Source organism: Heterocephalus glaber, unplaced genomic scaffold, assembly GCF_053883595.1.
Source record: "Heterocephalus glaber isolate CG9 unplaced genomic scaffold, H.glaber_assembly_v1.0 deba00000546, whole genome shotgun sequence".
NCBI classification, from domain to species: domain Eukaryota; kingdom Metazoa; phylum Chordata; class Mammalia; order Rodentia; family Bathyergidae; genus Heterocephalus; species Heterocephalus glaber.
Genome location: NW_028258147.1, coordinates 34,183,792 through 34,211,781, shown reverse-complemented (window position 1 = coordinate 34,211,781; position 27,990 = coordinate 34,183,792). Strand labels below are relative to the sequence as shown.

The 27,990-nt window shown below is 38.3% G+C and overlaps 1 protein-coding gene across 1 annotated transcript in view; it reads left to right on the top strand.

Annotated features, from left to right (window-relative positions):
* The first annotated feature begins 17,382 nt into the window (after positions 1-17,382).
* LOC147829676 (A-kinase anchor protein 9-like) overlaps positions 17,383-27,990 on the top strand; it is a 69,329-nt gene continuing 58,721 nt past the window's right edge. Inside the window, 1 exon segment of the mRNA XM_087204468.1 lies at positions 17,383-22,040. Coding sequence (XP_087060594.1) covers positions 21,930-22,040 — 111 coding nt within the window. The 5' untranslated portion in view covers positions 17,383-21,929.

Genomic DNA, 27,990 nt, shown 5'->3' with positions numbered 1-27,990 from the left:
GTATAAATTTGTTGAAAGAAAAAGAAAAAGAAAAAAGCCAATAACTGAAACTGTTAGCTAGATGATTGTATTAGTCAGCTTTCTATTGGTGTAGCAAAATACCTGAGGTGACAAATTTAAAAAGTAACAGTACCAGAGAAACAATGTGGGCCTGAAGCACTGGCTCTTTGGGAGGCTGAAGCAAAAGAATTGGCTGAGCCCAGGATTTCAAGAAGAGCTTGGGCAACATACAGTGGCCCTGGGTCCCAAGGAAGGAAAGAAAGGAGGAAAGATTTATTTTGGCTAAAAGTTTTGAAGATTATCAGTTCATAGGTAGTTGATCTTGTTGTTTCTGGGTCTGGGGCAAAGCGGTATATCATGGCAGGAACATGTGGTAAAGGAAGCCTTTTTGCCTCATGTTGGGAATGAAAGAGAGGCAGAAGAAGGGGGTAGGGTTTTAATATCCCCTTTAAGAGCAAGCCCTTGATGGCCTAAAGATCTCTGTCTAGAACCTTTAAGAGTTTCCACAACCTCCTAATAGTACTATGCTAGAACCAAGCATTTTCCACCTGGGCTTTCAAGGAATGTTCCAGATCCAAACTATAGCAATGATTCAGTTGTTTGTTCAAGTCTTCTCTATTTATTAATTCTACTATTTAGCTTGTATTGTGTAGGTATAACTTTCATCAATTATCAAAGATGAAACATGAGATTTTAATTATATAACAATCTCTGGGAATTCATTGTAACCACTACTTTTTCATCTCTAGTTCCTAGGAACTGTAGTGATTGCTATAATAATTTGGAGATAAAAATTCACAGAAGAGGGGCCGGGGATTTAGCTCAGTGGTTTTGCTGCCTGCTGCACAAGTGCAAGGACCCGAGTTCAATCCCCGGTACCCCACCCCCCAAAAATTCACAGAACAGAAATTGCCACAGGAAACTTATTGAGAACCACTTCATGGTATTCATTAACTAAATAGGTAATAATAAGAAATGCAATCATAAAAAGTACAGCAACTAATAATAAAGTGTGTGAGGTGCATTTCTAATTTTCTATCTTCACACTAATGCAATTTTAAAAACTAAATCTCTTGGTCAGTCTACACAGGATTGAATTTCACTGATATACAGACCTACATTCCTGACTTATAAGAATACAAAACTAGAGCAGGGTGTGGTGGCACACAGCTCTAATCTCAACATGGCTGAGGCAGGGCGACCACCGCAAATTCCAGCCTAGGCTAGGCTACGTAGTAAGTTCAAGACCACCCTGAACTACATAGTGAAACCCTGCCTCAAAAACAGACAAAGAATGCAAAACTAATTAAATGTATATTCTAGTAACAAGAACAAATTTTATGAAATTGTTATATATACTAATGCATATAGCTTAACACCTTAAAAACATTTATACAAATGAGTTACTTACTCTACATTATTTGTTTTTTAGAGATATTCATGTCATGGGTATCTATAAGTAAAGTGAAAATTAAATACCAGTTGGCAACAAGTCAGCTAAAGGCTTTCCAACCAAAAGATATTATGCTAAAAACACTATTTTTATATACATTGGCGTTGGGAACTAGAAGTGTTTGATGGTGCTCTCTAACAGTCCAATAAATTTGAATTACAAAATATATTTTGTGAACACTGTCTTTATTGGGTTTTCTCCGATAGACACTTGTGTTTTGCATATCACCTTCACCTAGTAATATTAACAATCCCTTAACATTATCTAAAACCCAGTCCATGTTCAAATAGCTTGCTCTGTCTCAAAAATGTATTTTTCAGTTACTTATTACAAGTAGATTCAAGGGCCAGTTATTTAGCTCAGTGATTCCGCCCAAATGATGCTCCCAACCTTACTTAATAATGTACCTGTGTCACTTTTATTCTAGGACCATTCCCTTTTCCCCTTCTGTTAGAGAAAATAGTCATGCAGACTACTTATGTAGAACTAGTCTTATAGAATGTCTCAGTTCTGAATTTAGATGATTGCTCTCTCAGTGTCCTTTGACTTACTTTTATCACTTGGATTTCCAGTATACTAGTATTTGCTTGTAGAAACTTAATTAGATTACAGCTCATTTTTAAAGACAAAAATACTACATAAATGCTACTGCTGCACTCTCTGTGGTATCACATTATAAGAAATATATAGTGTCTGCTTATTCCACTTTGAAGATGATAGTGTTTAGATAGTGTAGGCTTCTCCCTTCAGTATAAAGTTTCCTATCTATCTTACAAAAATTGGCTTTAACATCCATTGACAAACGTTGCCCAGATCCAGTATTTCTTTAGGGTTTACAAAATCATTGTTTTTGAATTTAATTATTTCTTCTGCATTTATCTTTCCTCATTGTGGTTACTTATGCTAATACACTAATATGCAGTGTGATTCACTTGTTTCTTTTTTCCCTTTTTAGGGATTCTTTTCATTTCCATTCCAATTTGATTTTGGTTTTGGAAAACAAAAAACAATTATAGAGTTTCACGACAGTGAGTTTTAGTCCTAATTTCTTGGATGAAAAATACAAGGGATAAAAATTAATGTGAAACCACAAATTCTGTAGATATAGAAATAATTTAAATATTTTATATTATTTGACCCATTTTTAAGATAGCATACAGCTTACATAAGACCTATTTGTTAGGCTTCCTAAAGCTTTTTAAAAAACTATACCCATATGGCCTTCAGCAACAGAAGTTTTGTGCAAGGATATAATAGAATGTAAGGTAGATCAGGACATTATCTTTTGAGTTATAGAGTTACTCTAGGCATTTCAAAGACTGGGAAGTAAGGCAGGACATGCCTCATGGAAAATTGGAATCATGTCTAAATTGTAATGACCTGAACCCCCTGAGATCGTAAGACATCTTACTTTCCAAGAAGGACAGAATGTGATTAGATTCATACATCTCAATAAAGTATGTAGTGCCAAAACTAGTTTAAATTTTATGCTCACAGAGGTCAGTCTTGTTTGTGTCCTGTCTTTGGAATGGGCCAAACATTTGTAGCTCAGAATAAATAAGACTGTTTTCACTCAAAACCAGCAGAAGTCATTACACCTTTCAGTTTCTCACATCAGAGGGACAATGTGATTTTACATGTCTGTTTGATTTATTTATTTTTTTTTTTGGTACCAGGGATCGAACTCAGGTCCTTGTGCTTGCACAGCAGGTGTTGAAATCACTGAGCTAAATCCCCAGCCCCTGTTTGATTTATTTTACTTAAGAGTATGGTCTTAAGGTGCATCCATTTACCTAGAATTGTCTCAAATTTACCCTTCTTTGTGGCTGAGTAGTACTCCATTATATATATATCTTCAAACACATCTTTTTTATCTGTTCATCAGTTGATGGACATTTGGGTTGTTTCAAGATTTAGCTACTTCAAACTGCTGTTATAAACATGGGTGAGCATATATCACTGTGGTATGATGCTTTTAATTCTTTTGAAAAAAATACCCAGAAGATGAATAGCTGGATCAAATGAAACCTCTAATCCTCATTTTTTGAGGAATCTCCACACTGATTTCCACAATGGTTGCACCAGTCTACACTCCCACCAATAGCGGAAAAGGGTTCCTTTTTCTCCACTTTCCCATCATTTGGAGTAAGATGGAATCTCAATATTGTTTTAATTTGCTTCTCTCATATGACCAGTGATGTTGAGCATTTCTTCATATATTTATTTGTTGTTTGAACTTCTTCATCTGAGAAGTGTTTATTCATCTCAGATGCTCATTTTTGATTAGGTCTTTAAATTATGGGGGGGTCTGACTTTTTTCTATTTATTATATGCTCTAGATACTAGTCCTTTGTCTGAGGAGTAACTGCCTAAAATTTTTTCCCACTCTATGGGTTGTCTTTTCACTCTGTTGATGATTTCCTTTGCTGTGCAGAAGTTTTTTAATAAGATGAGATCCCAGTTGTTGATTCTTTGTAGTATTTCCTGTGTGATTAGGGATTTGTTCATGAAGTCTTTGACTACACCTGTGTCTTCAAGAGTTTTACCTATTCTCTCTTCCAGCAGATTTAGTATTTGAGCAGATTCTGTTTTAATATTCAGACCTTTAATCCATTTTGATTTTAATTTAGTGCATGGTGGGAGACTTGAGTCTAGTTTTAGTTTTTGGAACGTTGGAAGCCGGTTTTTCCAGCACCATTTATTAAAGAGGCGACCTTTCTTCCAGTGGAGATGTTTGGCCCCTTTGTCAAAGATAAGATGGATGAGTGTGTTTGGAATTGTTTCCGAATCTTCTAATCTGTTCCATTGATCCTCAGGTCTGTTTATTTTTATTTTTGTTTTTGTTTTTTGGGTTGTTGTTTTTTGGGTTTTTTGCCAGTATCATGCGGTTTTTTCACAATAGCCCTATATAATTTCAAGTCAGGGATTGTGATGCCCCCTGCCTTAACTTTGTTTCTCAGAATTGTTTTTGCTATTCTAGGTCTTTCCTGGTTCCAAATGGATTTTAGGCATGTTTTTTCTAGTTCTGTGAGGTATGCTATTGGTATTTTGATTGGGATTACATTAAATATATATAACAAATACAGATGAGAGTATGGTTATTTTCACTATGTTGGTTCTTCCTACCCAAGGGCAAGGCATAGCTTTCCATTTTCTGATATCCTATTCAGTCCCCTTTTTCAGAGTACTGCAATTTTCAATGTAAAGATCTTTTACTTCCTTTGTTAGACTGATTCCTAAGTATCTCATTTTTTTCAATGCTATTGTAAAAGGTGTTGTTTCCCTAATTTCTCTGTCAGTGAGTCTGTTATTTGTGTACAAGAATGCTATTGATTTTTGAGTGTTCACTTTGTATCCAGCTATGTTACTGAATTTGGTTATTAAATCTAGAAGCCTTTTGGTGGAGTTTTTAAGGTCTTCTGTGTAGAGTATCATGTCATCAGCAAATAATGTCAATTTAACTTCTTCTTTTCCTATCTTTTCTTTTCTTTTTCTTTTTTTTTTTTTTTTGTACTGGGGATCGAACTCGGGTCCTTGTGCTTGAGAGGCAGGCGGTGGAACCACTAAGATAGATCCCCAGCCCTCTTTTATTTCTTTCTCTTGTCTAATTTCTGTGGCTAATGTTTCTAGAATTATATTGAATAGGAGTGGTGATAGTGGATATCCTTGTCTTGTTCTTGATTTTAGAGTGAAAGCTTTCAGTTTTTTACCATTATAGTATGATGTTGGCTGTTGGTTTGTCATAGATGGCTTTTATCAAGTTGATATTCCAATTTTCCATAGGGTTTTATCATGAATAGGTGTTGGACTTTGTCAAATGCTTTTTCTGCACCTATTGAAATAATCATGTGATTTTTGTCTTTGGCTCTGTTGATATGATATATTACATTTATCGATTTGCATGTGTTGAACCATCCCTGCATCCCTGGGATGAATCCTAATTGGTCATGGTGTTTAATCTTCTTGAAGACTTTTTGCATTCTGTTTGCCAGTATCTTACTGAAGATTTTTGCATCTATGTTCATTAGGGAGATTGGCCTGTAGTTCTCTTTTTTGGTTGGGTCCTTATCTGATTTTGCTATCAGGATAATACTTGCTTCTAGGAATGATTTTGCTTCCCTTTTAATTTCATTAAAGAATTTGAAGAGTAGTGGGATTATACTGTCTCTAGATTTCTTGTAGAAGTCAGTAGTGAAACCATTGTTTTTATTTAGAATTTTTATATCTTCTTGATTTAGCTTTGGTAATTCATATGTATCTAGGAATCTGTCCATTTCTTCTCTGTTTTCCATCTTGTTAGAGTATAGGTTCTTCAAGTAGGTATTGATGATCTGGATTTCCACAGGATCTGTTGTGATTTCACCCTTTTCATTCCTAATTCCATGGGTTTGAGTTTTTTCTTTCCTTTTTTTGATAAAGCTGTTAAGGGTTTATCAATTTTATTTAATCTTTCAAAGAAACAACTCTTCAATTCATTGATTCTTTGTACTGTTTTCTTAATCTCAGTTGCATTAATTTCTGCTCTTATCTTTATAATTTCCTCCCTTATATGAGCATCAAGCTTTGCACTTGACTTATTCTTCTTTTTCTAGATGTTTAAGGTTCAACATTAGTTGTTTATTTGAGCCCATTCTGTTTTCCTGATGTGAGAATTCACTGCTATAAATTTCCCCTTTAGGTCTGTTTTCATTGCATCCCGTAAGTTCCAGTATGTTGTATCAGCATTATTATTTAATTGTAGATACTATTTAATTTCTTCTTTAATTTTGTCTGTGATCTATTGGTTGTTCAGGAGGGTGTTATTGAATTTTCATGTTTTTGTGGTTTCTTTTGCCATTGATTTCCAATTTCATTGCACAGTGGTCAGAAAATATGCATGGCATAATTTCAAATCCTTTGCATTTACTTAAGCATGTTCATGGGGTAGTATGTGGTCTATTTTAGAGAACATCCCATGTGCAGCTGAGAAGAATGTATATTCTGATGTTGTGGGTGGAAAACTCTACAGACATCCACTAAGTTCATTTGTTCACAAGTTTGTTTCAGTTCTGATATTTCTTTGTTGATTTTTTTTTCATCTAGGTGACCTGTTTATTTGTGACAGTAGGGTATTAAGGTCTCCCACTATAATTGTATTAGTGTTTATTCGATTTTTCCAATCTGTTAGTATATGTTTTATAGAGTTGGGTGCACCAGTATTTGGTGTATATATATTTATGATTGCTATCTCTTCCTCTTGGATTTTTCCTTAACAAGTATGTAATGACCTTCTTTGTCTTTTTTTGATCAGTCTTGGCTTGAAGTTCACATTGTCTGCAAATAGAATAGGTACCCCTGCTTTTTTCTGAGTTCCTGTTGCATGGAGTATTATTTTCCATCCTTTGACTTTCATTCTATAAATTTCTTTTTAAGTTAAATGTGTTTCTTATATGTGGCATATTATTGAATCTTATTTCTTGTCCATTCTGCCAGTCTGTTTCTGTTCATTGCTGAATTGAGACCATTTACATTGATGGCTCATTGATTAGCTTATTCTTGTCATATTATTTTCCTGCTGTTTGTTCCCTGTCTTTTCCTTCTGTTTAATTGCTTGGCTGGCCTGGTGCCTTCTTTCTATTGGTGTTTTTGGTATTGTGGTCTTCATTATCTTTTTATAAAATATCCTTCAGAGCATTTTGTAGAGCTGGTTTGGTGGTTATGAATTTCTTCAATTGTTCTTTTTCATGGAAGTACCTTATTTCTCCATTATTTTTCAAAGATAGTTTTGTAGGGTACATCAATCTGAGTTGAAGGTTGTTTTCTTTCAGGACTTGAAATACTTCACTCCAAGCTCTCCCTGACTTGAGGGTTTGCATTGAGAAATCTGTGATTCTGATGGGCTTTCCTTTAGAGGTGATTTGTTTTAATATTCTGTTCTTGTGCTGTATTTCTGGAATTTTGATAATTAAATGCCTTGGTGTAGATTTATTGTGGTCATGGCTAATTGGAGTTCTATATGCCTCACTTATTTGTATGTCAAATTCTATTTCCATATTTGGGAAGTTTTCTGTCATTACTTCTGTGAATAGGTTTTTTATGCCATTCGTCTCCTGCTTTCTCACTGACTCCGATCAATCTTATGTTGTTCTTTTTTGCATCATCTTGCAGCTGTTGGACTGATTTTTCATGGTCCCTTGCTATTTTTAAGATATTTTTCTTTTAGTGATCACTAACTGCAATCTTGTCTTCTAGTTCTGAAATTGTCTTCACTTTTGTTCAACCAGTTTTGTATACTTTCACTGGAATTTTTAATCTCCTGGATGTCTATTTGAAACCATTCCATGTATTCCATTTCTTTCCTATGTTGGACATTCTTGGTTTCCATCATTTTCCTAAACTCTATTTTTTTTTATCTGTGTCTACTCTAGATCCATTGAGCATGCCTTCATTTTGATCATCATTTCTTTTTTTACCTGAGAAATTACTTTCTCTATAACCTCATGCATTTGGGTTTTTTTCCCTGCTGCTGCTATCCCTTCAGAAAATTCAGGTGGGTGGCTTCTGATATCCTCTACCTTACTGTCACCTGGACTTGTCCTTCATGGACTGGCATTCTGGGATCGCATTTTGCTTTTGTGTCTTGCCATTTTCTATTTTTTAAATTTTTATTTTGTTTTCTATGTTAGTGATTGTAAATTTCTTATGGCAGATAGCTTTATCACTAGTATCAAGGCTTCCCTAGGAAATATCTATTTCTCAGAGATGTCTTCTAGACATATGTGGTTCTTGGTCTTTATATCTGTCCCAACATCCTACCTTTCCAATTTATTAAGGATGAGAAGTTGCTATCTATTTGGCTCAGCACCCAGTCCTTTGATATTGGACTATGGTGATGGTTATGGCCCCTGACAATCAATGTTGTCATACAAGGGAGAACAACTGATTACAACAGGTATGACATCCTGGCTAAAGTAGTACAGTTACAATAACAATAGCATCAAGCACAGCCTAGAAACAAACTGTGGTAGCTATTAATTTGGTACCTTTAACCATAGGAGCAAGATCTACAGTTCGACATAGACCAGAAACTTGTATGCAGTGGGTTTCCTCTTAGTGTAATTATTTTACCCTATAGGAGGAAAATTTAAGAGGGACAGGGGACAAAAGAGAGAGACAAATAAAGGGAAATATAATAGAGGCAAGGCTGGAGGACAAAGGATGATCACCCAAGCTTTGGGAAACTGGAGAAAAGGGCAGGAGAGAAAGAATGAAGGATGAAGTAAAAGAATATCGAAGTGAACCAGAAAGACAAGAGACAATTTTCATTCACATGAAACTATCACAAAATCAAGAGAGACAGTTGAAGAAAGAGAAACCTAAATAACATTAAAAAACAAAACAAAACAAAAAACCACCAACCAAACTGAGAAAAGAAAAATGAAGAAACAAAAAATAATAAAATTCCTCTGGTGTCCACAGTTCTGTAGTAGTGTCCAATGCAGGTAGTATACCACACTATACTGTGTAACCCTGCCAAGCCGTCAGTAGGATTAGTGCTGGCTTTGGGCTTGATCTTGTGGGAGCAGGGCCGGTCTTTAGCCAGCAGCTTTTTGGATGTCCCTTGATGGCCTACCCACATCTGCTTATGGTGTGGCTCTCTCAGTTGTTGTGATGCCCTGAGGCAGGGACAACTCAGGACTGCTCCCAGTCCCTTGTACAGTTGCCTCCTCCCAGTCTTTGCACAGCCTCCTCTCTATCCTGCCCTGTTGTGGGGTGGGGTGGGGGTGTGGGGTTGTTGGCGCTGCCAAGGATACAGCCCAAGGCTGCTGGGTTCCCCTTTAATTTCCTCTTTAGTGGGTTGAGTGGGAACCTCCTAAGGCTGTTTAAATCCAGCATGTTCCTCTGTGTCTTTCTCTCAACTCTTGCCACTCTCTTCTTTCACCTTCTCTCCTATGCTGTGGTACTACTTTGCTGTCGCTAGGGTTTCCAGTTAGCCACTAGGGCGCACAATAGAAAAAAAAGAGCTGGCAGCCCATTGGGGAAGAAGCAGTTCACCCCTGTGCATGCCAGTAAAGTTTGCAGCCAGGTTGCCGTGTCATCTGTGTAGATTAAGGCAAAAGAGGCAAGGGGCCTTATATCCCATATCTATCCTGTGTGGCTTGAGTTAGCTGCACTTTTGCAGTCCATCAGTTTCTTGAAGACTTCTCAGTATGGCGATTCTTGCTCCATGCTGCCTGTGCTGTAGCCCTGTGGGCTGGTGTGCTGTTTTATGAAGTCCTGCACCTGTTTTGTTTGATCTACAAGTCTCTTATTTCAGATTAATTTTAGCATCAGGATGTATGTCCCTCCCTTTCTTCCAATTAACTTGTGTTTTAGTTGATTTTTCTCTGAGTAGCTCCAACATGGCTCCTCCTCTATTCAGCCATGGTGAATCCTCTATTTCTTCTTTTTAAATTGGACTAATGATTTGGGGGGGATACCAGGAATCAAACTTAGGGCCTCTCACTTGCCAGGCAAGTGCTGTTCTGCTGAGCTACATCCCTCGCCCCTGTACTAATGATTTTGTTTGTTGGGGGGAACAGCTTAAAATGGAATCAGATTCAAACAGGGGATTTGGGAATAGCACTAGCTAGTACTTTTGCTACCAAAGCATGGAAAGTTAACAAGTTATTTAACTGCTCAACCCTTCAATGTCATCTTCTATAAAATGTAGAAGATATACCACTATACTTCCTGCTATTTTCTTTCTTTATATACCTTTCACCTCTATTAATTAGTAACCATTGATGGTTTTAGCATTTAATGCCTCCTTTTCTGTCAGTTTAGCACTAGTTACAAAGGGCAACTGTCACATGTGCAAAATAAGCTCAATTGTGTGTTCCCTAAATATTTGTCTTGTGAAAGCTGTGACATGTATGTAATTTCTGGCATTGTATAGAATGTGACTAATCCAGGGGGAGCCAATGAGCACCTCTGTCTAGAAAGGGAAGTTGGTGACAGGAAAGAGAGTTAATATATAGCTAAACTGGGGACAAATCACGGAGGGCCTTGAATGATATGGAGGAATTTGAAATTCATCTTACAGGTATCAGGAAGTGATTTCAGAATGGGAGATTTAGTGAAATGTGTATTTTACAAAGCTAGTCTGACAAGAGTTAAGAGGACCCAAATGCAACACGGAGGAATGAAGTAGACATAACAGCTTGGATAACTTGATATTTTCAAAATAAGAGTTAATAAGAGTTTAATTTAACATGGTGGCAGTGGAAAAGGAAAATCTGGGAAGGAGTCAAGAGACACTGAGAAAGAAAGCACAACAGGACATAGTACCTGAAAAGATATGATCAGTGAGACAGAGAGAAGAAAAAGATGAGGAGACTGGAAGAAAGTCAATAACTGAAATAGAGATGTCTGGAAGTACTGAGTAGAAGATCTTGGGTATAGTTTGGGGCAGGTTGCATAGTGACAGTTAGAAATGTTCAGTAGAAATGGTAGCTGGCAAAGTCTTTGAAACAGAAGCAAAGCCATGAAGATGATGAACAAAATGGTTGAGCAACTGAGTAGATAATTAACTCTATCCAGTTTAGCACAACAAACAAAATGAAAGTTCTCTCTCAACAATTTTGTCCCAGAACACAGTTTTATTACCATGGGATTGATTGTTTATCTGATTACAAACTGTTGTGGTTTTTTTTGGTACTGGGGATGGAACTCAGGACCTTGCGCTTGCGAAGCAGGTGGCAGAACCACTGAGCTAAAACCCCAGCTACAAACAGTTTTATTACCATGGGATTGATTGTTTATCTGGATCATCAGTATATTGATCTAGACTTGGGAAAATTTAAGGAAGCAATCAGCAAAATTCTGGGTATTTCAGTTTCACGATAAATATTTTTGAAAAATGAGAGGTTAATATCTGTTTGTGAAGTTATTGATGAGTTGTTTGAGGGAATCTAACTGAACACAAAGTAACATTTTTTAAATGTTTAGGATAATAAGGGGCCAGGTATATGGCTCAGTGGCACAGTGGCTGCCTGGCAAGTGCAAGGTCCTGAGTTCAATCCCTGGTACCGGGAAAAAAATGGTTAGGATAATAAGAGAAAGAACTCACCAGTAGATGAGGTATCTCAAAGAACTGAATATTGAATTTTAATTTGAAAGGCTTATGTACATTTTAGAGATCTGTGGACAATAACATGATTGAATTGCAAATGGATAGATTGCTCATGTGAAAATTCAAAAAGCCACATGCTAAAAAGAGGGCGAACTAATACTGCAACAGAAAAATGTATTTTCATTTAAATTAAAAGAGGTTAATAATCTTGTAGTTTTGTCACCAATCAGCTGAGGATTCTTTTGCTCAATTCAGATAGAAATCACAAACTGGCAAAGTGTAATTCCCTTCATGCTACCGGCTCTGGGCTTTGAGTGCCAGTAACTCTCAGCCTTTAATGTTACGGCTGTTAGTGTTACAGCTCTTGACAGCTTCTAGCCACCCCTATCAGCTTCTCAGCAACTGAGGCTTATAACTCCCTTGGTGACTCTCTGGCATTCTTTCAGCAGTTTCTGCTGCTTCTCTGGAACTCTCTGCAGGTCACCTGAGATATCCACACATCTCTGCCAGTATCTAGAAATCTTCAGGGCCAGCAGTTTCTGGTGTTACCAGCTGTATTTAGAGAAGGCACTCAGCTGGAGATAAAAGTCATGAGTAGGCAGTAAGATCACGCAAGTGAGGCTTTACAGGGATCTCTCCTGTAACACAGGGGTTTGTGCAGAGGAGAAAACTCCCTTAGACTGACCTGAGGAGTATGAGGGGCACTGCTTGTATAGAAGAGCAGTGGATCACGATTGTGCAGTTTCTTGCATTTCACAGAGCTATTTTAGAACTTTTGTAGTAATGACAGAGGAGGGCATGGTCATTTGGAGGTTAAAGGTGCAGTCATTAAGGATAGATCCATGTTTCAAGCCTGCTGGCCAAAGCAAATATCTCTCAGAGCTGTGTGGGCATCTAGAACAGCCTCAGCTATCATGACAGCTCACCAAATTTAGGGAGACATGGCTCTTTTTTTTTTTTTTTTTTTTTTGGTACCGGGAATCAAACTTGGGTCCTTGCGCTTTCTTTTGCAGCAGCAGCAAAACCACTGAGCTAAATCCCCGGCCTACATGGCTCTTGAACTGACAGCTCTTTCTGCAAAAACGATGGAGCTGAAATAATGACTGTGCTGCTTTAAACAAGTCTCTGAGAGGGCCAGCCGTGTAGATCATGGCCCATCGATTTGGAGATTTCAAAGATATGAGAACTAGGTCCCCATCCCTCTCCAATCTTTGCCTCATTAAGTACAGTTTTCTCTCCGCACCTGCAGAAACTTGGAGTGGGGTAGGGGTGTCCTGGCTATCAGCTTAGCAGCTGTTCCTGTCAACTGAGCCCAGAGACCTGAGGAAACAATCCCAGGAGTGGTGGGAAGATGCTGGGGGCAGAAGTCCAGGACACCCTTGAAGTGAGGGGAACAAGAGGACAGCTGCCAGTTGAGTCGGGTCTCCTTCTGGCTATCAGAGAAAAAAGGAAAGGAGCAGACCTGTTTTCTGTTTTGTCATTAATATAGTGAAACACAAATAGATATTAAGCACATGGGAAACATAAGATAATTGTGCTATGGTGAGACAGAGACATAGCTCAAATATTTAATGAAAACTACTAAGTGATTAAATGCATTCTACAGAATTCAGCCAAGATCCAGAGAATGGCAGCTTTTAGCCATTATTTTATCATGAAATACATTTTAATGATACATGAGAAAAGGCAGGAAAGTTATTTAATCCACAGAAGATAACTAAATACAAACTATAAGGTCCTTCTTCATGATTTAGAAGTTGTATTTTGTTCCAATCAATTTAGAGTAGAAGCACATTGTATTGGTTTTGTTTTATTTACAAAATCTAAGGAATTGCTGCAATTGCTCAATTGTAGTTTTAGTGGTAAAGGTCTAGTGATATGTATTGGTACCTGATCAACTTGTGAAAGATGAAATAACATGGAATGACAATAACAATATACGTGCAGCAAAAGCTTCTCAAAAATACAATTTAACTATAGTATTACAAGAATCTTGTTTGCTGACCACATAGGTACTCTATATACCTTTGTTTTCTATCTTGCCAAAGAGGAACTAGGACTATTTAAATACCTAGGACATTAAAATAACTAGGTATTTAAATAACTAGGATGCTAAAAGTGCCTTTAAACATCTTGAATTTAATTCCACTGGGAAAACAAGTACAGTATAGTATTCTTACTATTGAGAAGGTAAGTCAAGACTGAAGGAAGTGTAGCATAATAAAACTTATGAATTTTATACATGTTATAAACAGAATCCCTACAATGTTATTCCAGAGTTCATTTTTCTTTTCAGTTCTAGTTCACTGGATGTGACCATGAGGGGCTCTTTGCGAATACTGAAGCCGTATTTGCACTCAGTATGAAAGACTTAATGATTCAATTGCAGTAACTTCTATGGAAGCCTACAAGCAATGGTCCTGTCTGAGGTCTCATTTTACTTGACTTACTAGAAATAGTCATCACAGTTCATCGTTTCTTTCTTCACTTGGGTACAAGTTTGTTTTTTTTTTAACACAGCTAGGCACTGTTCTCAGTCTCATCAGCTGATTCATCTCAATTTAGAGATGGAGTATTCTAAGACTTACTCAATGTTATCACTTCTCCATCTAAACTTGCTCCTTAAAGCAGCATGGTCCAATAGAAAAATAATCCAAATTACAAATGCAAGCTACATATATAATTTGAAATTTTCTAGTACTTATGTTAAAAAATTAAAAAGAAGCTGCTGAAATTCACATGTATTTTATATAACCCACTGTACCACAAATATAGTCATTTCACTAATATAAAAATATTAATAGATTTTGTTATTTTGTTTTAATACTAAGTCTTGGAAATCCAGAGTGTTGTGCTTATGGCATATTGCAACTCAGACTGGCTACATTTCATGTACTCAATAGCCTAGTCTTTGGCTATTGAATTGGAAAGCATGACACTAGATTAACCCATTCTATCTCCTAACTTAAAACACCACCTATGTGCTGAATGCTGACCATTCTTGAAATTTTATTTCTAGCTGAGACCTCTCTTCTGAACTCTAAACTTAGATATATAAGATAACATCACTCCTTGGATGCCTAATTTGTACATCTAAATTATCATGTCCAAAACTGAACTCTTGGTATCCTTCAAATTTTCCCCTTTCCAGTTCCATTACTGGTAACTTTATCATTTCAGCTGCCCAGGCCAAAACCTCTAGAGTCAATCTTGACTTCATTTTGTCTCAAATCTCACATTTAATCTAAACTCTTATGGCACTGTTAGCTCTATGTTCAGAATGTATTCAGAATCTGATGGCTCATCATTGCTTCCACTACCACTGTGGTACAAACTCCCATTATCTCATCTGGATTATTGCAGTAACATCCAAACAGAGCCCCCATAGCCCTCTCTCCTCATAGCAACCTGGTGTCCTTTAATAATGCAAACCAGATCGTTTCACTCATCTGCTAAGAATTCTCCAGTGGCTTCTGATCTTACTCAGAGTAAAAGCCAAAGTTCTTACAGTGACCTTCAGAACTCCAAATGACTTCATCTCCTACTGCTCTCCTTGGTCACTTCACTGTAACCACCCTTGCCTTCTATTCTTCCCTTAACACATCAGTCATTCTCTAGCTTGAGTTCCTTTGGATTTGCTATATTCTCTCTAACCTCCATGGCTCACTCCCTTACCTTTTTCAAGTTCTTGCTGAAGTATCATCTTCTCAAGGAATGACCTGAGTGAGTGAAAGACATGGCATGCATATAACATGATGTGAATAGGTGCCAGGAGGAAGAGTCAGAGCACTGATGCCACATGCTTTCCCTCCTAATAGAACTAAACACAACTTTCAACATTTATTGGTCAACAATTATATGTAAAACAAACATGTATATGATTGGTTGTTAATAGTGAAGGGGAACTGAAATAACTTTGTTGCTCTAGCAGGTGTTCTTGAACATTTTCAGCACATACTGGAACAAATAAATGAACCCCCTAGTCACGGAGAAAGCAGTATCTTTTAACAAACAGGTACAGTATCAGATATCCTGGAGCTTTCTTCTCCAAGGCAATCAGAATCTACAAATGTAATCCCTCAATCCAGGCAGTATTTAAATCGCTGCACAATCAGAACACTTGATTCTTGTTCTAGTTCTACTCACTTTGATGATTGAGTAAAATACTTATCTCTTTATTCTTGCAATTCTTTTATTCCTATGATAAAATGTCTAATCTCATCCAGTTCCCAATTCAGGTTAAGATAAAAGAGCAATACATACCCAGGTGTTACAGGTTGGCACAATTATGTATGCAATGTGGAATTACAGGGGGAAAAGTCTTAAATCTGAGAACTTCCATATTAGGGCCACTGCCTTCAGTTTGTGGTAATATAAGGTCCTTGATCTTTCTCCTTTTTAACCTCAACCTTCATTTAATATCACTTCAATGATTGAACTCATAGTCTATTTTAGTTCTCATTGTTCAGTTTTTCAGTCCCACCTTCCTGAAAACAAAGGAGAAACGATCAACCTGAGCCGTTACAATGTTTAGTTCACCCTAGGAATGGATGTGAGGGTTGTTGAGTAGGGAGAAAAAAGGAAAGAGGGAGCAGATGAAGGGAGAAAAAAAAAAGTGGCGCTCAATGTATAAACACATCTCAACTTAATCTAAGAAGTGTTCACTGGGTGCAAAGCAACATGCTAGTCACCATATAATGTCAACATGGGACAAGACTCATGATAAATCTCTGCCATTGAGGAGTCCTGGAATATTATTAAAATATCGTGCAGAATACATAAACTACAAGGAGAAAGAAAACTAACATTACTTCAGATGTTTTAGTATGCCAGGGGCATCCATGTATATTAACAACCCTTCCAAAAATTCCAGATCAGGTCGGAAAGAACAGGTAATCGTTCAAGGTCACTACAGCTAGAAAGTTAAGATGTTCTGGCTTTGTCCTCAGCGCAGATTCCTAAATTCAGGCTCCTTTCAGAACATCATTGCTTATGAAAGCTCCGCAGAGCGGTGGGAGGGGAGCAAGTTTTGAGTAGGTAACGTTCCAGTCAAGATATAAGGAAACAAAGAAAGCAGAAGAGCTATTTGTGCCTGACGTGGGGTTTAAAGGGTGAACCCGATATTGGGCGGGAACCAATGTGGCGAAGGAGGGGCTCTTAGACCAAGGAAGTGAAGGTCCAAAGATCTTGAGTCCAGGAGTTGAAACACTATTGTCTGGTGGGTTCCTCCCTCCCCCTCATCTTTTCCACTGGGGCTTTTCAAAAAAGGGCTGGCCAATTTCACCGTTAGACGTCTGTTATTTTTGTAAATACGAAGGCGGCGTTCTAGCCTGGGTCCCTGGATCGGGTGGCTGTCCTGGGGAGCCCGGGCACAGCCAGCCCCCGCTGGCCCGGGAAGGGCTGGTCCCGCGGACCCGGGGGATGGGGGATGGGGCGCACCTGCCCGGCGCGGGGCTCGGCGGCTGCGCGGACCGACCTCCCCCCTTCCCCGCCCGCCGGGTGTTTACGTGGAGACGAAGATGGCGGCGGTGACGGCGCGGCTCGTGCGGCGGAGGACGATTCGCCAGTGAGCGCGGAGAGTGTGATCCACCTCAGGCGGGCGGAGCGCCGGGCCTGCTTCCCGGCCCTGCGCTACCGGTCCTACCCTCGTCTGAACTGACCCTTCCTTTCCATCCCCGCCCCCTCTCTTTCTCCCACCCGCCTGTCCCGCAGAGGCCATGGAGGACGAGGAGAGGCAGAAGAAGCTGGAAGCTGGCAAGGCGAAGGTAGGCGAGCCGGAGGCGGCCGGGTGGCGGTGGGACGGGAAGGGGTGGGAGGAGGCCTAGGGAGCGGAGTTCGCTGCAGCCTCCACGCGCTGCCCTGAGAGGGATTGCTGCTGGACCTGCGTTTTTCCTTTTCCCTCGTCCTCCTCTCCCACTTCCCCAAGAAGAGGGGAAGCCCGGTGCTTACTACCTATTCGGTAATTGAATGGTGCGGCTCCCTTCTCTTGAATGCTCAAATAAAATCCCTCGTTTACTGTATTGCTGTAAGCTGGTAATTAATTGCCTTTAAATCGCCAACCTGTTTCACTTTCCTAGGGAGCTTTCTAGGTGGCACAAAGGCGTTGTGCTTTCCAGCCTGGGGATTTGTGCGCTGATCATCAGCTTGTCTTCCTTAGGTGGCACGCTAGCACTCTTGGGTGTGTGTGATTGGCCTGTGACAGCTGCCTCAGCAGCGACTTGAGTGTGCCACAAGTGCCAGCTGTGAACTTGGCTTAGGAGCGTTTTTAGAAGCGTGTCTTTGTATGTTTGTGTTTGGAGGTCTTTGTCATGGCACGCGCTCTCGTGTCATGTGAAATAGAAGTTCTGGGGACTGAAGGGTTCCACGTTCCAAGCAACACCTATAGAATTTTTGCTTTAGGTAATTGTTTTTATGTATATCTGGTGAGTTGCGATTTATGTGTGTGTATGCGTACAGAAAATCCTGTAAAGCAAATAATACAACATGGTACACGTATTGACATTCATGAAAAACTTGACGGACAAAATACAAATTGAATAGCATACTTCTTTTAAAAATTAAATGCTCGAGCATATCTTTTGGTTAGCCCGAAAGACTGTCTTTCTTCCCTACAATGAAGTTACCTTTTATAGATTATATTGTCTTTTTAGCGCCAATTGTTGGTAATCATACTTGGGCCGCAATTAAATTGTAAGATAGTTAACTGTTTTTCTTCTCATCTTTTCACCCCACGCCCAACAAAGAAAATCGGGTTAATGATTTCAGTAATCAATGAAGGGCCGTGCTGCACAGATGCAGTACTATAGTAGGTGCTCATCACAATTAGTTAAAGAAATATGTACATTAACCAGCTTCTTATTTTGCAAATGCAGTTGGCTTTCCCATAAGCTACTTCTGTCTGTGGTTGAGGCTTGAATGCTTGTATGTGGCCAGGTAGATTGTTTTTCTTCTAGAATCTGTAAATGTAGGAAAAGAGGAGGCGGCATTTTTCAGAAGGGCAAAGTCACTTACATTTGTGTACCCTGAGGGACCAGGCAAGCTGTGTGCCTCCAGGGAATTAGAAGTATAGTGCGTGGCCCTTTCAAAAGGGTTGAAATTCTGTTAGACATCTTATTTGCAACTTAAGAATTTTCACTGCCTATCATCAGAAGCATCTTTACTAAATATATATGAAGCAGTTCTCTTAAAAGATTTAGATTGGACAGTCACATTTCATAATAATTGCTTGCTGTGCACAGTTGATTTGACAAAATAGAATTGTAATTTCTTTATCTTTCAAAATTCTACTTATGAGTAATCTTTTTTGATTAGGTTAACTTGTAGATTATTTTTGTTTAGAAATGAGCCCAGTTGTTGAGAAATGTCTCTAAGACCAATAAAGCTAGATATGATTGCTGCATTATTAGCTGTACAGTGTAAAAGCACTTGAGATAATCTTTGACGATAACACCAAGAGAATTGTTTTCTAAATTATCCTAAATGTAACGGAATACTACACAGCCAGAAGACCGATACAAACATGGAAATAGAGTGAAAACAGCATTATCAAGGTGTACACATTTTCATTTGTATAAACATGCATGTTTTTAGATTAGGACTGAAAACTGTATTATAAATGTAGTCATTCAAGAGCTGGGGATAAAGAGCACAAGGCTCCTAGTTCAATCCCCAGTACTCTCCAAAATATGAAAAGTAGTCATTTAGCAAACCTGTCATGAAGTCTGATTTATGCCAAGAACTGGAAATACAGAGATGGTGACAGACTGCTGTCCTGTTGCTTATCATCCAGCGGAAGAGATAGATGCTGGGTAAGAACTACAATGAGAGAATCGGTACTGTGGCATTTTGGATGATGTTTTTCCACATTTTGTTAAAATGTTTTATGCTGCTATCGCATTTTCTAGAATATTTTACAAAGTGGGCTCTTAATATTGTTATAAACATGGCCTAGCATAGTGCTTATCAAGTAGTAGTATCCAATAAGTATTTGCTTATTGAATGCCTATGCAGGGCCACTAATAGACTCATGTCTTTAATGAACGCTGGTTATTAAGGGTTATAATTTGTTACAGTAATCCAGAATTTTCTTAATCATATTGCTGGCATCAGAAACCACTTAAAATGATCATTTTCCAAAATTTATTCAATTTGGTTCTCCAAGTACCTCATTTGTTCCTAAATATTGTATTTGATAACCTAGTTTTATGAACTACAACTTTTGAATCATTTTCACTGTAATTGTTAAGCTGTTCTATTGAAATTTTCCCTAAAATAGCTTATCCTGTATACACAGTGGAATACTTTATGAAATCTTTTATACCAACTAAAATCTACAATAGTAGAATAAATTACGGTATATAGAGTCATTAAAGTAGTTCTATAAAGACCTTTTGAGTTGGGAAATGCCCACAAATAATGCTGGGTTACAAAAAAAAAGTTACAAAAAAGGTACATGTACATACTGATACATGAAGACACTTGAAAGAAAATGAAGATGTCAGTTGTGCCTCTCTTTCTGGGTAGTGAGTTATAAGTGGTTTTAATTTTCTTTACACTTTTAGTATTTTCCAAGTTCTGTACAATCTATTCATTTTATGATCAAGGAAAAATGTTCAGATTCCATTTTTTAAAATAATAGAGGCTTACCAAACTGTAATGAAGAATATGTCATAGTGTGCTTGCCTAGCATGAGCAAAGCCCTGAGTTCAATCCCCAATACCAAAAAAATTTAAAAAGATAGACTTTTATATTGTGTGATCATCATACAGAGCTGGAACATGAGACAAAGACTAACTGGGTCTCCTAGTTTAGGATCTTAGAATTATAATTCTTACTCCAGTACTAGTATTACATGGTTGGGGTTCTATATTATTTGAGATTTATGAATCTCCTTGTTGTCAGTTCTCATGGTTCATCTAGCATTGCTCCTTCTCACATGCTTCTTCTGATGTGCTGTTTTACATTTGCTGGGACAAAAGAACCCAGAAACTGAGGTTAATAAAATGGTTTGTAAAAATCAGGGGCCAGTGGAGCCTATAGAATAGGCTTTGCAGAATTTCAGTGTTTCTTCTACTTGGTGGCTTTTTGCTTTGCTATTGGATCCTCAGCTGTGTCCCCCTCCTTGATGTTCCAAGAATCCTGACACCTGGAGATGTAAGACGTTACTGTATTATGAAGTCAGTATTTTCAGAACAGAGCTAACCTCATTTACGGCCTGCAAGAATGGCACCACATAGACTATCCTGTGTTGAATCAAACTGCTTCAACTGTACTTTAAATGACTTCAGTTTTTCCAGGTGAAATTATTTACAGTTATATAAAGAAGGCATTGTAATATTAATGAACAAATTAGGTGACAGTTGTGTATTTAGTACAAAATTACTCCTGTTAATCATATCAGGTATACTTAAAGTTCTAATATAGCATAATCCTGCAAAACCATATCATACTGGCTATTCAGCATTTTATATAATGGGCATTATTTATTAAATAATTATTAAAATTCTTGCCTACTGCATGCAGTAAATTATAATTATATGATTTTTGTTTAATAAATATTTTCAGTTTGAAGAGTAGTGCCAGTTGTATACACTGTTGAGTGTGGTGGCGAACCTATGGCATGCATGTTGTTTTTCTTTTTAAGACAAAAGATGTTAATGTATGAGTTGTTTTTCTAAACTAAAACCCCAGTATTCAGATTTAATTGCAGCGTTGGCACTTTGTGATAAATAAGTGGTTTTGGGTTGCAGTTTGGGCGCTCGTCTCTAAAAGGTTGGCCATCACTGCTCTAGATCTCGTAAGTAAACTCATACAATATATGACTTGTGCATCTCTGGTTGCTCTCAGTGTAATATTTTTACGTTCATCCATGTTGTGGTGTATATTGGTACTTAATTCCCTTTTATGGGTGAATCATATCTCAATGTGTGTATAGACAACAATTTGTACATACTTTTATCTATTGATAGGCATTTAGGTTATTTCCACCTTCTGTCGTTTTCAAGAACTGCTGTGAACATTTATAAACAATTATTTGAGTACTTGTGTTCATTTCTCTTGACAATTGAACTGCTGAGTTGGATGGCAATTCTGTGTTAACTTTTTGAGAAATCATCAAACTCTTTTCCATAGTGGCCATGCCATTTTATATTCCCATTAACAATGTATGAGGATTCCAGTTTCTCTGTATCTCACCAGTGTTTGTGTTTTCTGTTTTGTGTTGTTGTTGATGTAGCTGTCCTAGTGGAAGTAAAGTAGTATCTCATTATAGTTTTAATTTGTATTTTCCTGACTGATGATCCTGGGCATCTTTTCACATGCTTGTTGATCATTTGTAGGTCTTCTTTGAAGAAATCTTTATTCAAGCTCTTTGCCCATTTTTTAATGCAGTTGTTAAGGACTATCTTCTATATTTTTTTGTTTTTGTTTTGTTTTTCAGGCTTTCTGGGCTTACCAAAATTTAAACTGTGCCTTCTTTTGAGTGATAGTTTCTTGGTAAGTTGATTAGAGTATGATAGTAAAGTTTGATTTTTGTGTGTGTGGGTTAGTGAGTCATTCCATTCCATGGCCAGGTGCAAGCAGTTAGTCAAAGGGACACCTGTTGGATTTTTTACTTGATTATTACCAATCCATTTCCACTTTGGTTAAAAACACCCCAAAACTTTATTTTCAGTAATGAAAAGGCCTGTCATTTTTATATGTGAACATGATAGTGCAGTGTATATGTTTCACCAGTGTAAGATGTTTTTGTTGCAATTTAGACCCTTTTATTTTTTCTGGTACTTGTCACCAAAATACAACTTAAGATACATAATGCCCATCTAGCTACACTGTGTAAAGCCTTGTTTGATTTGCACATGGGTTTAATACTACTCAAAAGTGCTAAATATTCAGACGACTCAAAAATGTAGCATTGTTCCAGGAGTAGTTTTGACTAGGTTATTTAAATCTGTAGATTCCTTTGTGCTGTGTAAAATTCCTTTTTCCTACATGAACAATCTAATGTTTGTTTTCAGTTGCTTTCTGGGTTATGATTCCTTTTGTTGGTTTACTGTTCACTAGATTTTTATATGGTCTAAAGTTTCTGGATAAAATGTTTTCTTGTGTGTTTTCCCCCCTTTTTAAGAGATTTCTTAAAACTTAAGGGGTTTCTTTGACTATTTAAAACTACACTAAACTTTACAAAGTCAAATCTCTAACTTTAACTTTATAAATTGTATAGATTGAATAGATTCTCTGATTTACAGCTCTCTGAAAACTTAACAGTATGAAATTTAGGACTGACTCTCTGTCTCTGAGAATTGAACCCAGGGCCTCATCCATGCTAGTAGGCCTTCTAGTTCTTCATATTGAACATACTCCAGGATTCTTTGTTTACTAAAGATTGTTATGAGCTCTGTGATTACTTATTCCTCAAGGGGTCTCAATGTTATTCAAGTTGGTTTTGCTTTATTAGTTGATTCCCCAGGAAAGATAGGGAAAAGAACCAATTATAACTAAAATATTAGTTCTTCATTTGTGTCAAAAACCAAATTTAATGTGTCAAAATATATGAGGGAGCTGTGCGGGATTGCTATAGACTTGGAGACATGATCTCAGTTAATCCCCACATGATTTATATTATTTTGACTATGTATATATGATGATTTCTTGAGAGTCAAGTTAGTAGATTCTCTAATGGCCAAGGTATTAGAAAATGTCTACTGGCCTGGGGATTTAGCTCAGTGGTTTCGGCGCCTGCCTTGCAAGTGCAAGGTCCCAAGTTCGATCCTCAGATCCCTGGTACCAAAAAAAGAGAAAATGTCTACTGGAAGGGAGTTTATATATGAAATAGAGGATTTTAGCTGAAAATTATAGAAATCCTACTTTATTTTCACAGACAGTTTATAGAAATATTTGTAGTGTGAAATCTTTTATACTTGTCAAACTAATATTTAATTTTAATCTGTATAAATTGCTTTCTTAATTAAAATACATATCTAAGCATTTCTGACAACTTTCATTTCTCTTCTCTCTTTTTTTGTTTTATTTTTTGAGACAGGCTCTTGCTGTGTGGTTCAGGCTAGCCTTGAACTCACTGTAGCCCAGGCTGGCCTCAAACTCACAGCCTCAGCCTCCTGAGTGCTATGATTACAGGCTTGTGCCACCATACCCAGCTTCACTTTCTCTTGAAACAACCAATAGCAATTGAAAAAATAGGTTTGAGGAAAAATATAATTTGAGATTTATTTTTAGTTGTGAAGAATATATGTTTGAATATAAAGGAAGAAATAAAATTTTAACAAGTCTCATGACTTTAATCTTGAAACAGATGAGGCCATCTTGTTTTTCTCTAGGATCTGCACTTTTACATTGTTTGATGTAAGTTTCTTTTTTTAAATCTCATGTGCCCTCATATTTTCTAGGCATAGTAGTTTATACTTAAAGTATTTCAATGAAAAATCCTTTCAATTATTCTGATTATTTTCCTTTCTTCTGCATACTCATAACCAAACGAAATCCAAACAGAATTGATTTTTTAATTCAGATTTTGCCTCATGCTTAGTCTTTTTACACTAGATTATTCTTAAAATGTTCCTTTGGTTTGTTACTGTACCCAGTTCTTTTCAGTCTTTGGATTGTTAATGTTTATTTGAGCTTCTGTTTTATACACGTTGGTAGAAATTCAGAAAGTCACAGGCCTGCCCTTAATATTTTCACATTTGGATTGCATAGAAAATCCTCCATGAGGGCCGGGATTTAGCTCAGTAGTGCTGCTGCCTGCCTCGCAAGTACAAGGTGCCAAGTTCGATCCCCGGTACCAAAAAAAAAATCTTCCATGATATAAAAAGTTAAGTATTCATAGGGAAATACATTGGGTAAAGACAGTTGGCATTTATTGGTTGCTGTGCTAGAAGTGCAGGGTATAAATGACATGGAAGCTGCCAGACATAAGTTTTAACTAGTTAGTAGGCAGAAACATAAACAGTTAATTATAAATATAAAATACTTAACATAATTCTGGGTCTGTGAAAGAGGGATATCTGATTCCATTTTGATTGTCCTTTCTGGACAACCAAAGGCTTCCTGGATGGATGACCATTGAAGGATGGAGAGGAACTAGGCAGATGAGAAGGAGGAAATGAGTAGAAACTTCTAGGAGAATAAGACAAGTTGGATAAAGCATAAAGATATGAAAGAGTTTGACTTCCTTGGGGAGAATGTATACAAACTTTGGTATTATTGGAGTATAAAGCAATAAGAAAGGTACAGCAAGAAATGAGGCTGGAAAAGTACACTGGGGCTCTATCTTGAATTTGATGTTAAGGAGATTGAATTTTTTCCTGTAGGTTGTGGGGATATTGATGAATTTTTAAGCTGGGGAGTATTATGGTTATATAGGTTTACATTTTATTTAAATTTAAAATTTTTAAAATTTATTTTAAGTGATACATAAAAAGATTTCTATTTTAAATCAGTCTTTTTGGCAGCTTTGTGAAGGATAGATTGAAGAGGAGAAAAACAATCATAAGGCTTCTGAAGTAGTACATGTGAGAGAGGTTGAGATAGGAATAGAAGTGAGGATAAATCAAGAAATGTATAGAGTAAAATCAGCAAAACTTAGTAAGGGAGAGAGCAATGGAGAGAAAGATGGTGTTACCACAAAGACAGAAAAATAAAGAGGAGCAGTTCCATTTTTACTTTAGGTAAAATTTTAAAATCAGTTTTGTATGTATTGTATGAGAAGTTATGATTCATCTAGGTGGTATTTGTCACAGATTCTGTTGTAAAAAGCAATGTGATTGTAATGGTTATGAGGCTGGACTCTTAAACTAGACCATCTAGAATCAAGAAGTTACTTAACCTCTCTACTTCTGGTCCACATCTTTAAATAAGAAAACTGATAGAGCCAGGCATGGTGGCACACAACTGTAATCCTAGCATTTGGGAGGCTGAGGGAGGAGGATCACAAGTTCCAGGCCAGCCTGGGCTACATAGTAAATTCAAAGCCAGCTTGAACTGCATAGCAAGACCCTGGCTCAAAGAAAAAGTACCTGCGCTGTGCACGCCCTAGCGAGGTCCTGAGTCACGCGGAAGATGCCGAATCACCTCACTGCAGACAGGCAGGTCTGCCCATGCCCTACCTAGGTCCCGAGTCGCACAGAACACGCCGAATCAGCCCACTGCAGACAGGCAGGTCTGTGCACGCCCTACCGAGGTCCTGAGTCAAGCGGAAGATGCCCAGTCACCTCGCTGCAGACAGGCAGGTCTGCCCACACCCTACCGAGGTCCCCAGTCGCGCGGAACACACACCGAATCAGCCCGCTGCAGACAGGCAGGTCTGTGCATGCCCTACCGAGGTCCTGAGTCACGCGGAAGACACCGAATCACCCCGCTGCAGACAGGCAGGCACCTGATTCCACACTACAAAGACGCAGAGGACACCAGACCACCAGACCAAGGTACTGAGTCCCACTGTTCCCGGCCCAGAGGTAGGGGCTTCTGAGCTGTCGTCCCACTGCTCCTGGTCCAGAGGAAGGGGCTTCCCGGTCACCATCCCTCCCGCTGCTCCCAGCCCAGAGGAAAGAGCTTTTGGCCCACCTTCTGTCCTGCTGCTCCTGGCCCAGAGGAAGGGGCTTCGAGGACACCATCCCTCCCACCGCTCCCGGCCCAGAGGGAGGGGCTTCTGAGCCACTGTCCCGCTGCTCCTGGTCCAGAGGAAGGGGTTTCCCGGCCACCATCCCTCCCAATGCTCCCAGCCCACGGGAAAGGGCTTTTGGGTCACCATCCCTACTGCTGCTCCCGGCCCCTGTCCCACCTCTCCCAGCTCAGAGGAGGTAATCCGTGCAGGCGCTAACAGCCCCCTGCCCCAGTTGAAATGAGAAAACACGTAAATAAGTCTCAAACCCAGACTTCCAGATCACCTACAGCAACCCCAAAGGGAAATGAGATGGAGCACTGTGATACTCAACCACCTGGACCCACTGAACTGGCAACAAAAGGGGATCTGGAAAAAATGAAATCAGAAATAATTTTTCAGGTAACAGGAGAAATTGTGCCCCTAGTGCAAGACGTGATTAATAAATCTAGAGGGGAGCTCAGGAACATGATGGAATCCCAACATAAGAGACAAATGGAATCCATAAAACAGATGCAAATAGATTTTCAGGACATGAAAAACACCATTGAAAGTCTACACAGCAGAATGAGCCAATGTGAGGACAGAGTTTCAGATATAGAAGATAAGATTGCAATTAGTGACCAGGAAAAGAAAAATTGCTTCAAAATTACAAAGGAACATGAGAAATCAATCCAGCAGCTGCTAGATGATGCAAAAAAGAAAAACATAAGACTGATTGGGTTCAATGAAGAAAGAGGAGAGAGTGCAGTTGACATAAAAAATCTCTTCACAGAAATAATGGCAGAAAACTTCCCAAGCAGGGGAAAAGAGCTTGACATACAGATAAGTGAGGCATATAGGACTCCAAATAGCCTTGATCAAAAAAAACCTACACATTGGCATACAATTAAGATTCCAGAAACACAACAGAAGAACAAAGTTCTCCAAGCAGTGAGAGAAAAGAAACAAATCACATACAAAGGAAAACCCATCAGAATCACAGCAGACTTCTCAACACAAACCATGAAGGCAAGAAGAGCTTGGAGTGACATATTCCAATCCCTAAAAGAAAACAGCCTCCAACCCAGATTGATGTACCCTGCAAAACTATCTTTCAAAATTGATGGAGAAATAAGATATTTGCATGACAAAGAGCACCTTAGGAACTTCATGAATACCAAACCAGCTCTCCAAAGAATTTTACACAATATATTGGGAACAGACATTGAGGATCACAACCCCAGGAAGCAAAGCAGAATGAACCCATCTGGCATGACAAAAAATTCAATGTAAAGGGGGAGAACCCAACCAAAAGAAAAAGTCATGGCAATGACAAGTCAATACATTTCAGTTATAACCATCAATGTTAATGGTCTCAATTCACCAATCAAAAGAAATAGACTGGCAGAATGGGTCAGGAAGCAAAATCCAACAATATGCTGCATACAAGAAACACACTTAATTCAAAAGGAAACTCATAGAATGAAAGTTAAAGGGTGGAAAACAATACTCCATGCGACGGGAACCTGAAAAACGCAGGAGTAGCTATCCTCTTGGCAGATCAAGTAGATTTCAAATCAACACTGATTCAGAGAGACAAAGAAGGACACTACATCCTTGTAAAGGGAAGAATCCAAGAGTAAGAGATGACAGTCATAAATATCTATGCACCAAACACTAGTGCACCCAACTATATAAAACAAATACTAATGGACATGAAAAGTCATATATGCACTACTACAATTGTAGTGGGGGGACCTCAACACCCCACTGTCACAAATAGATAGATCATCTAGACTAAAAATAAGGAATGAAATACTAGAACTCAATCAAACTCTTGAACAA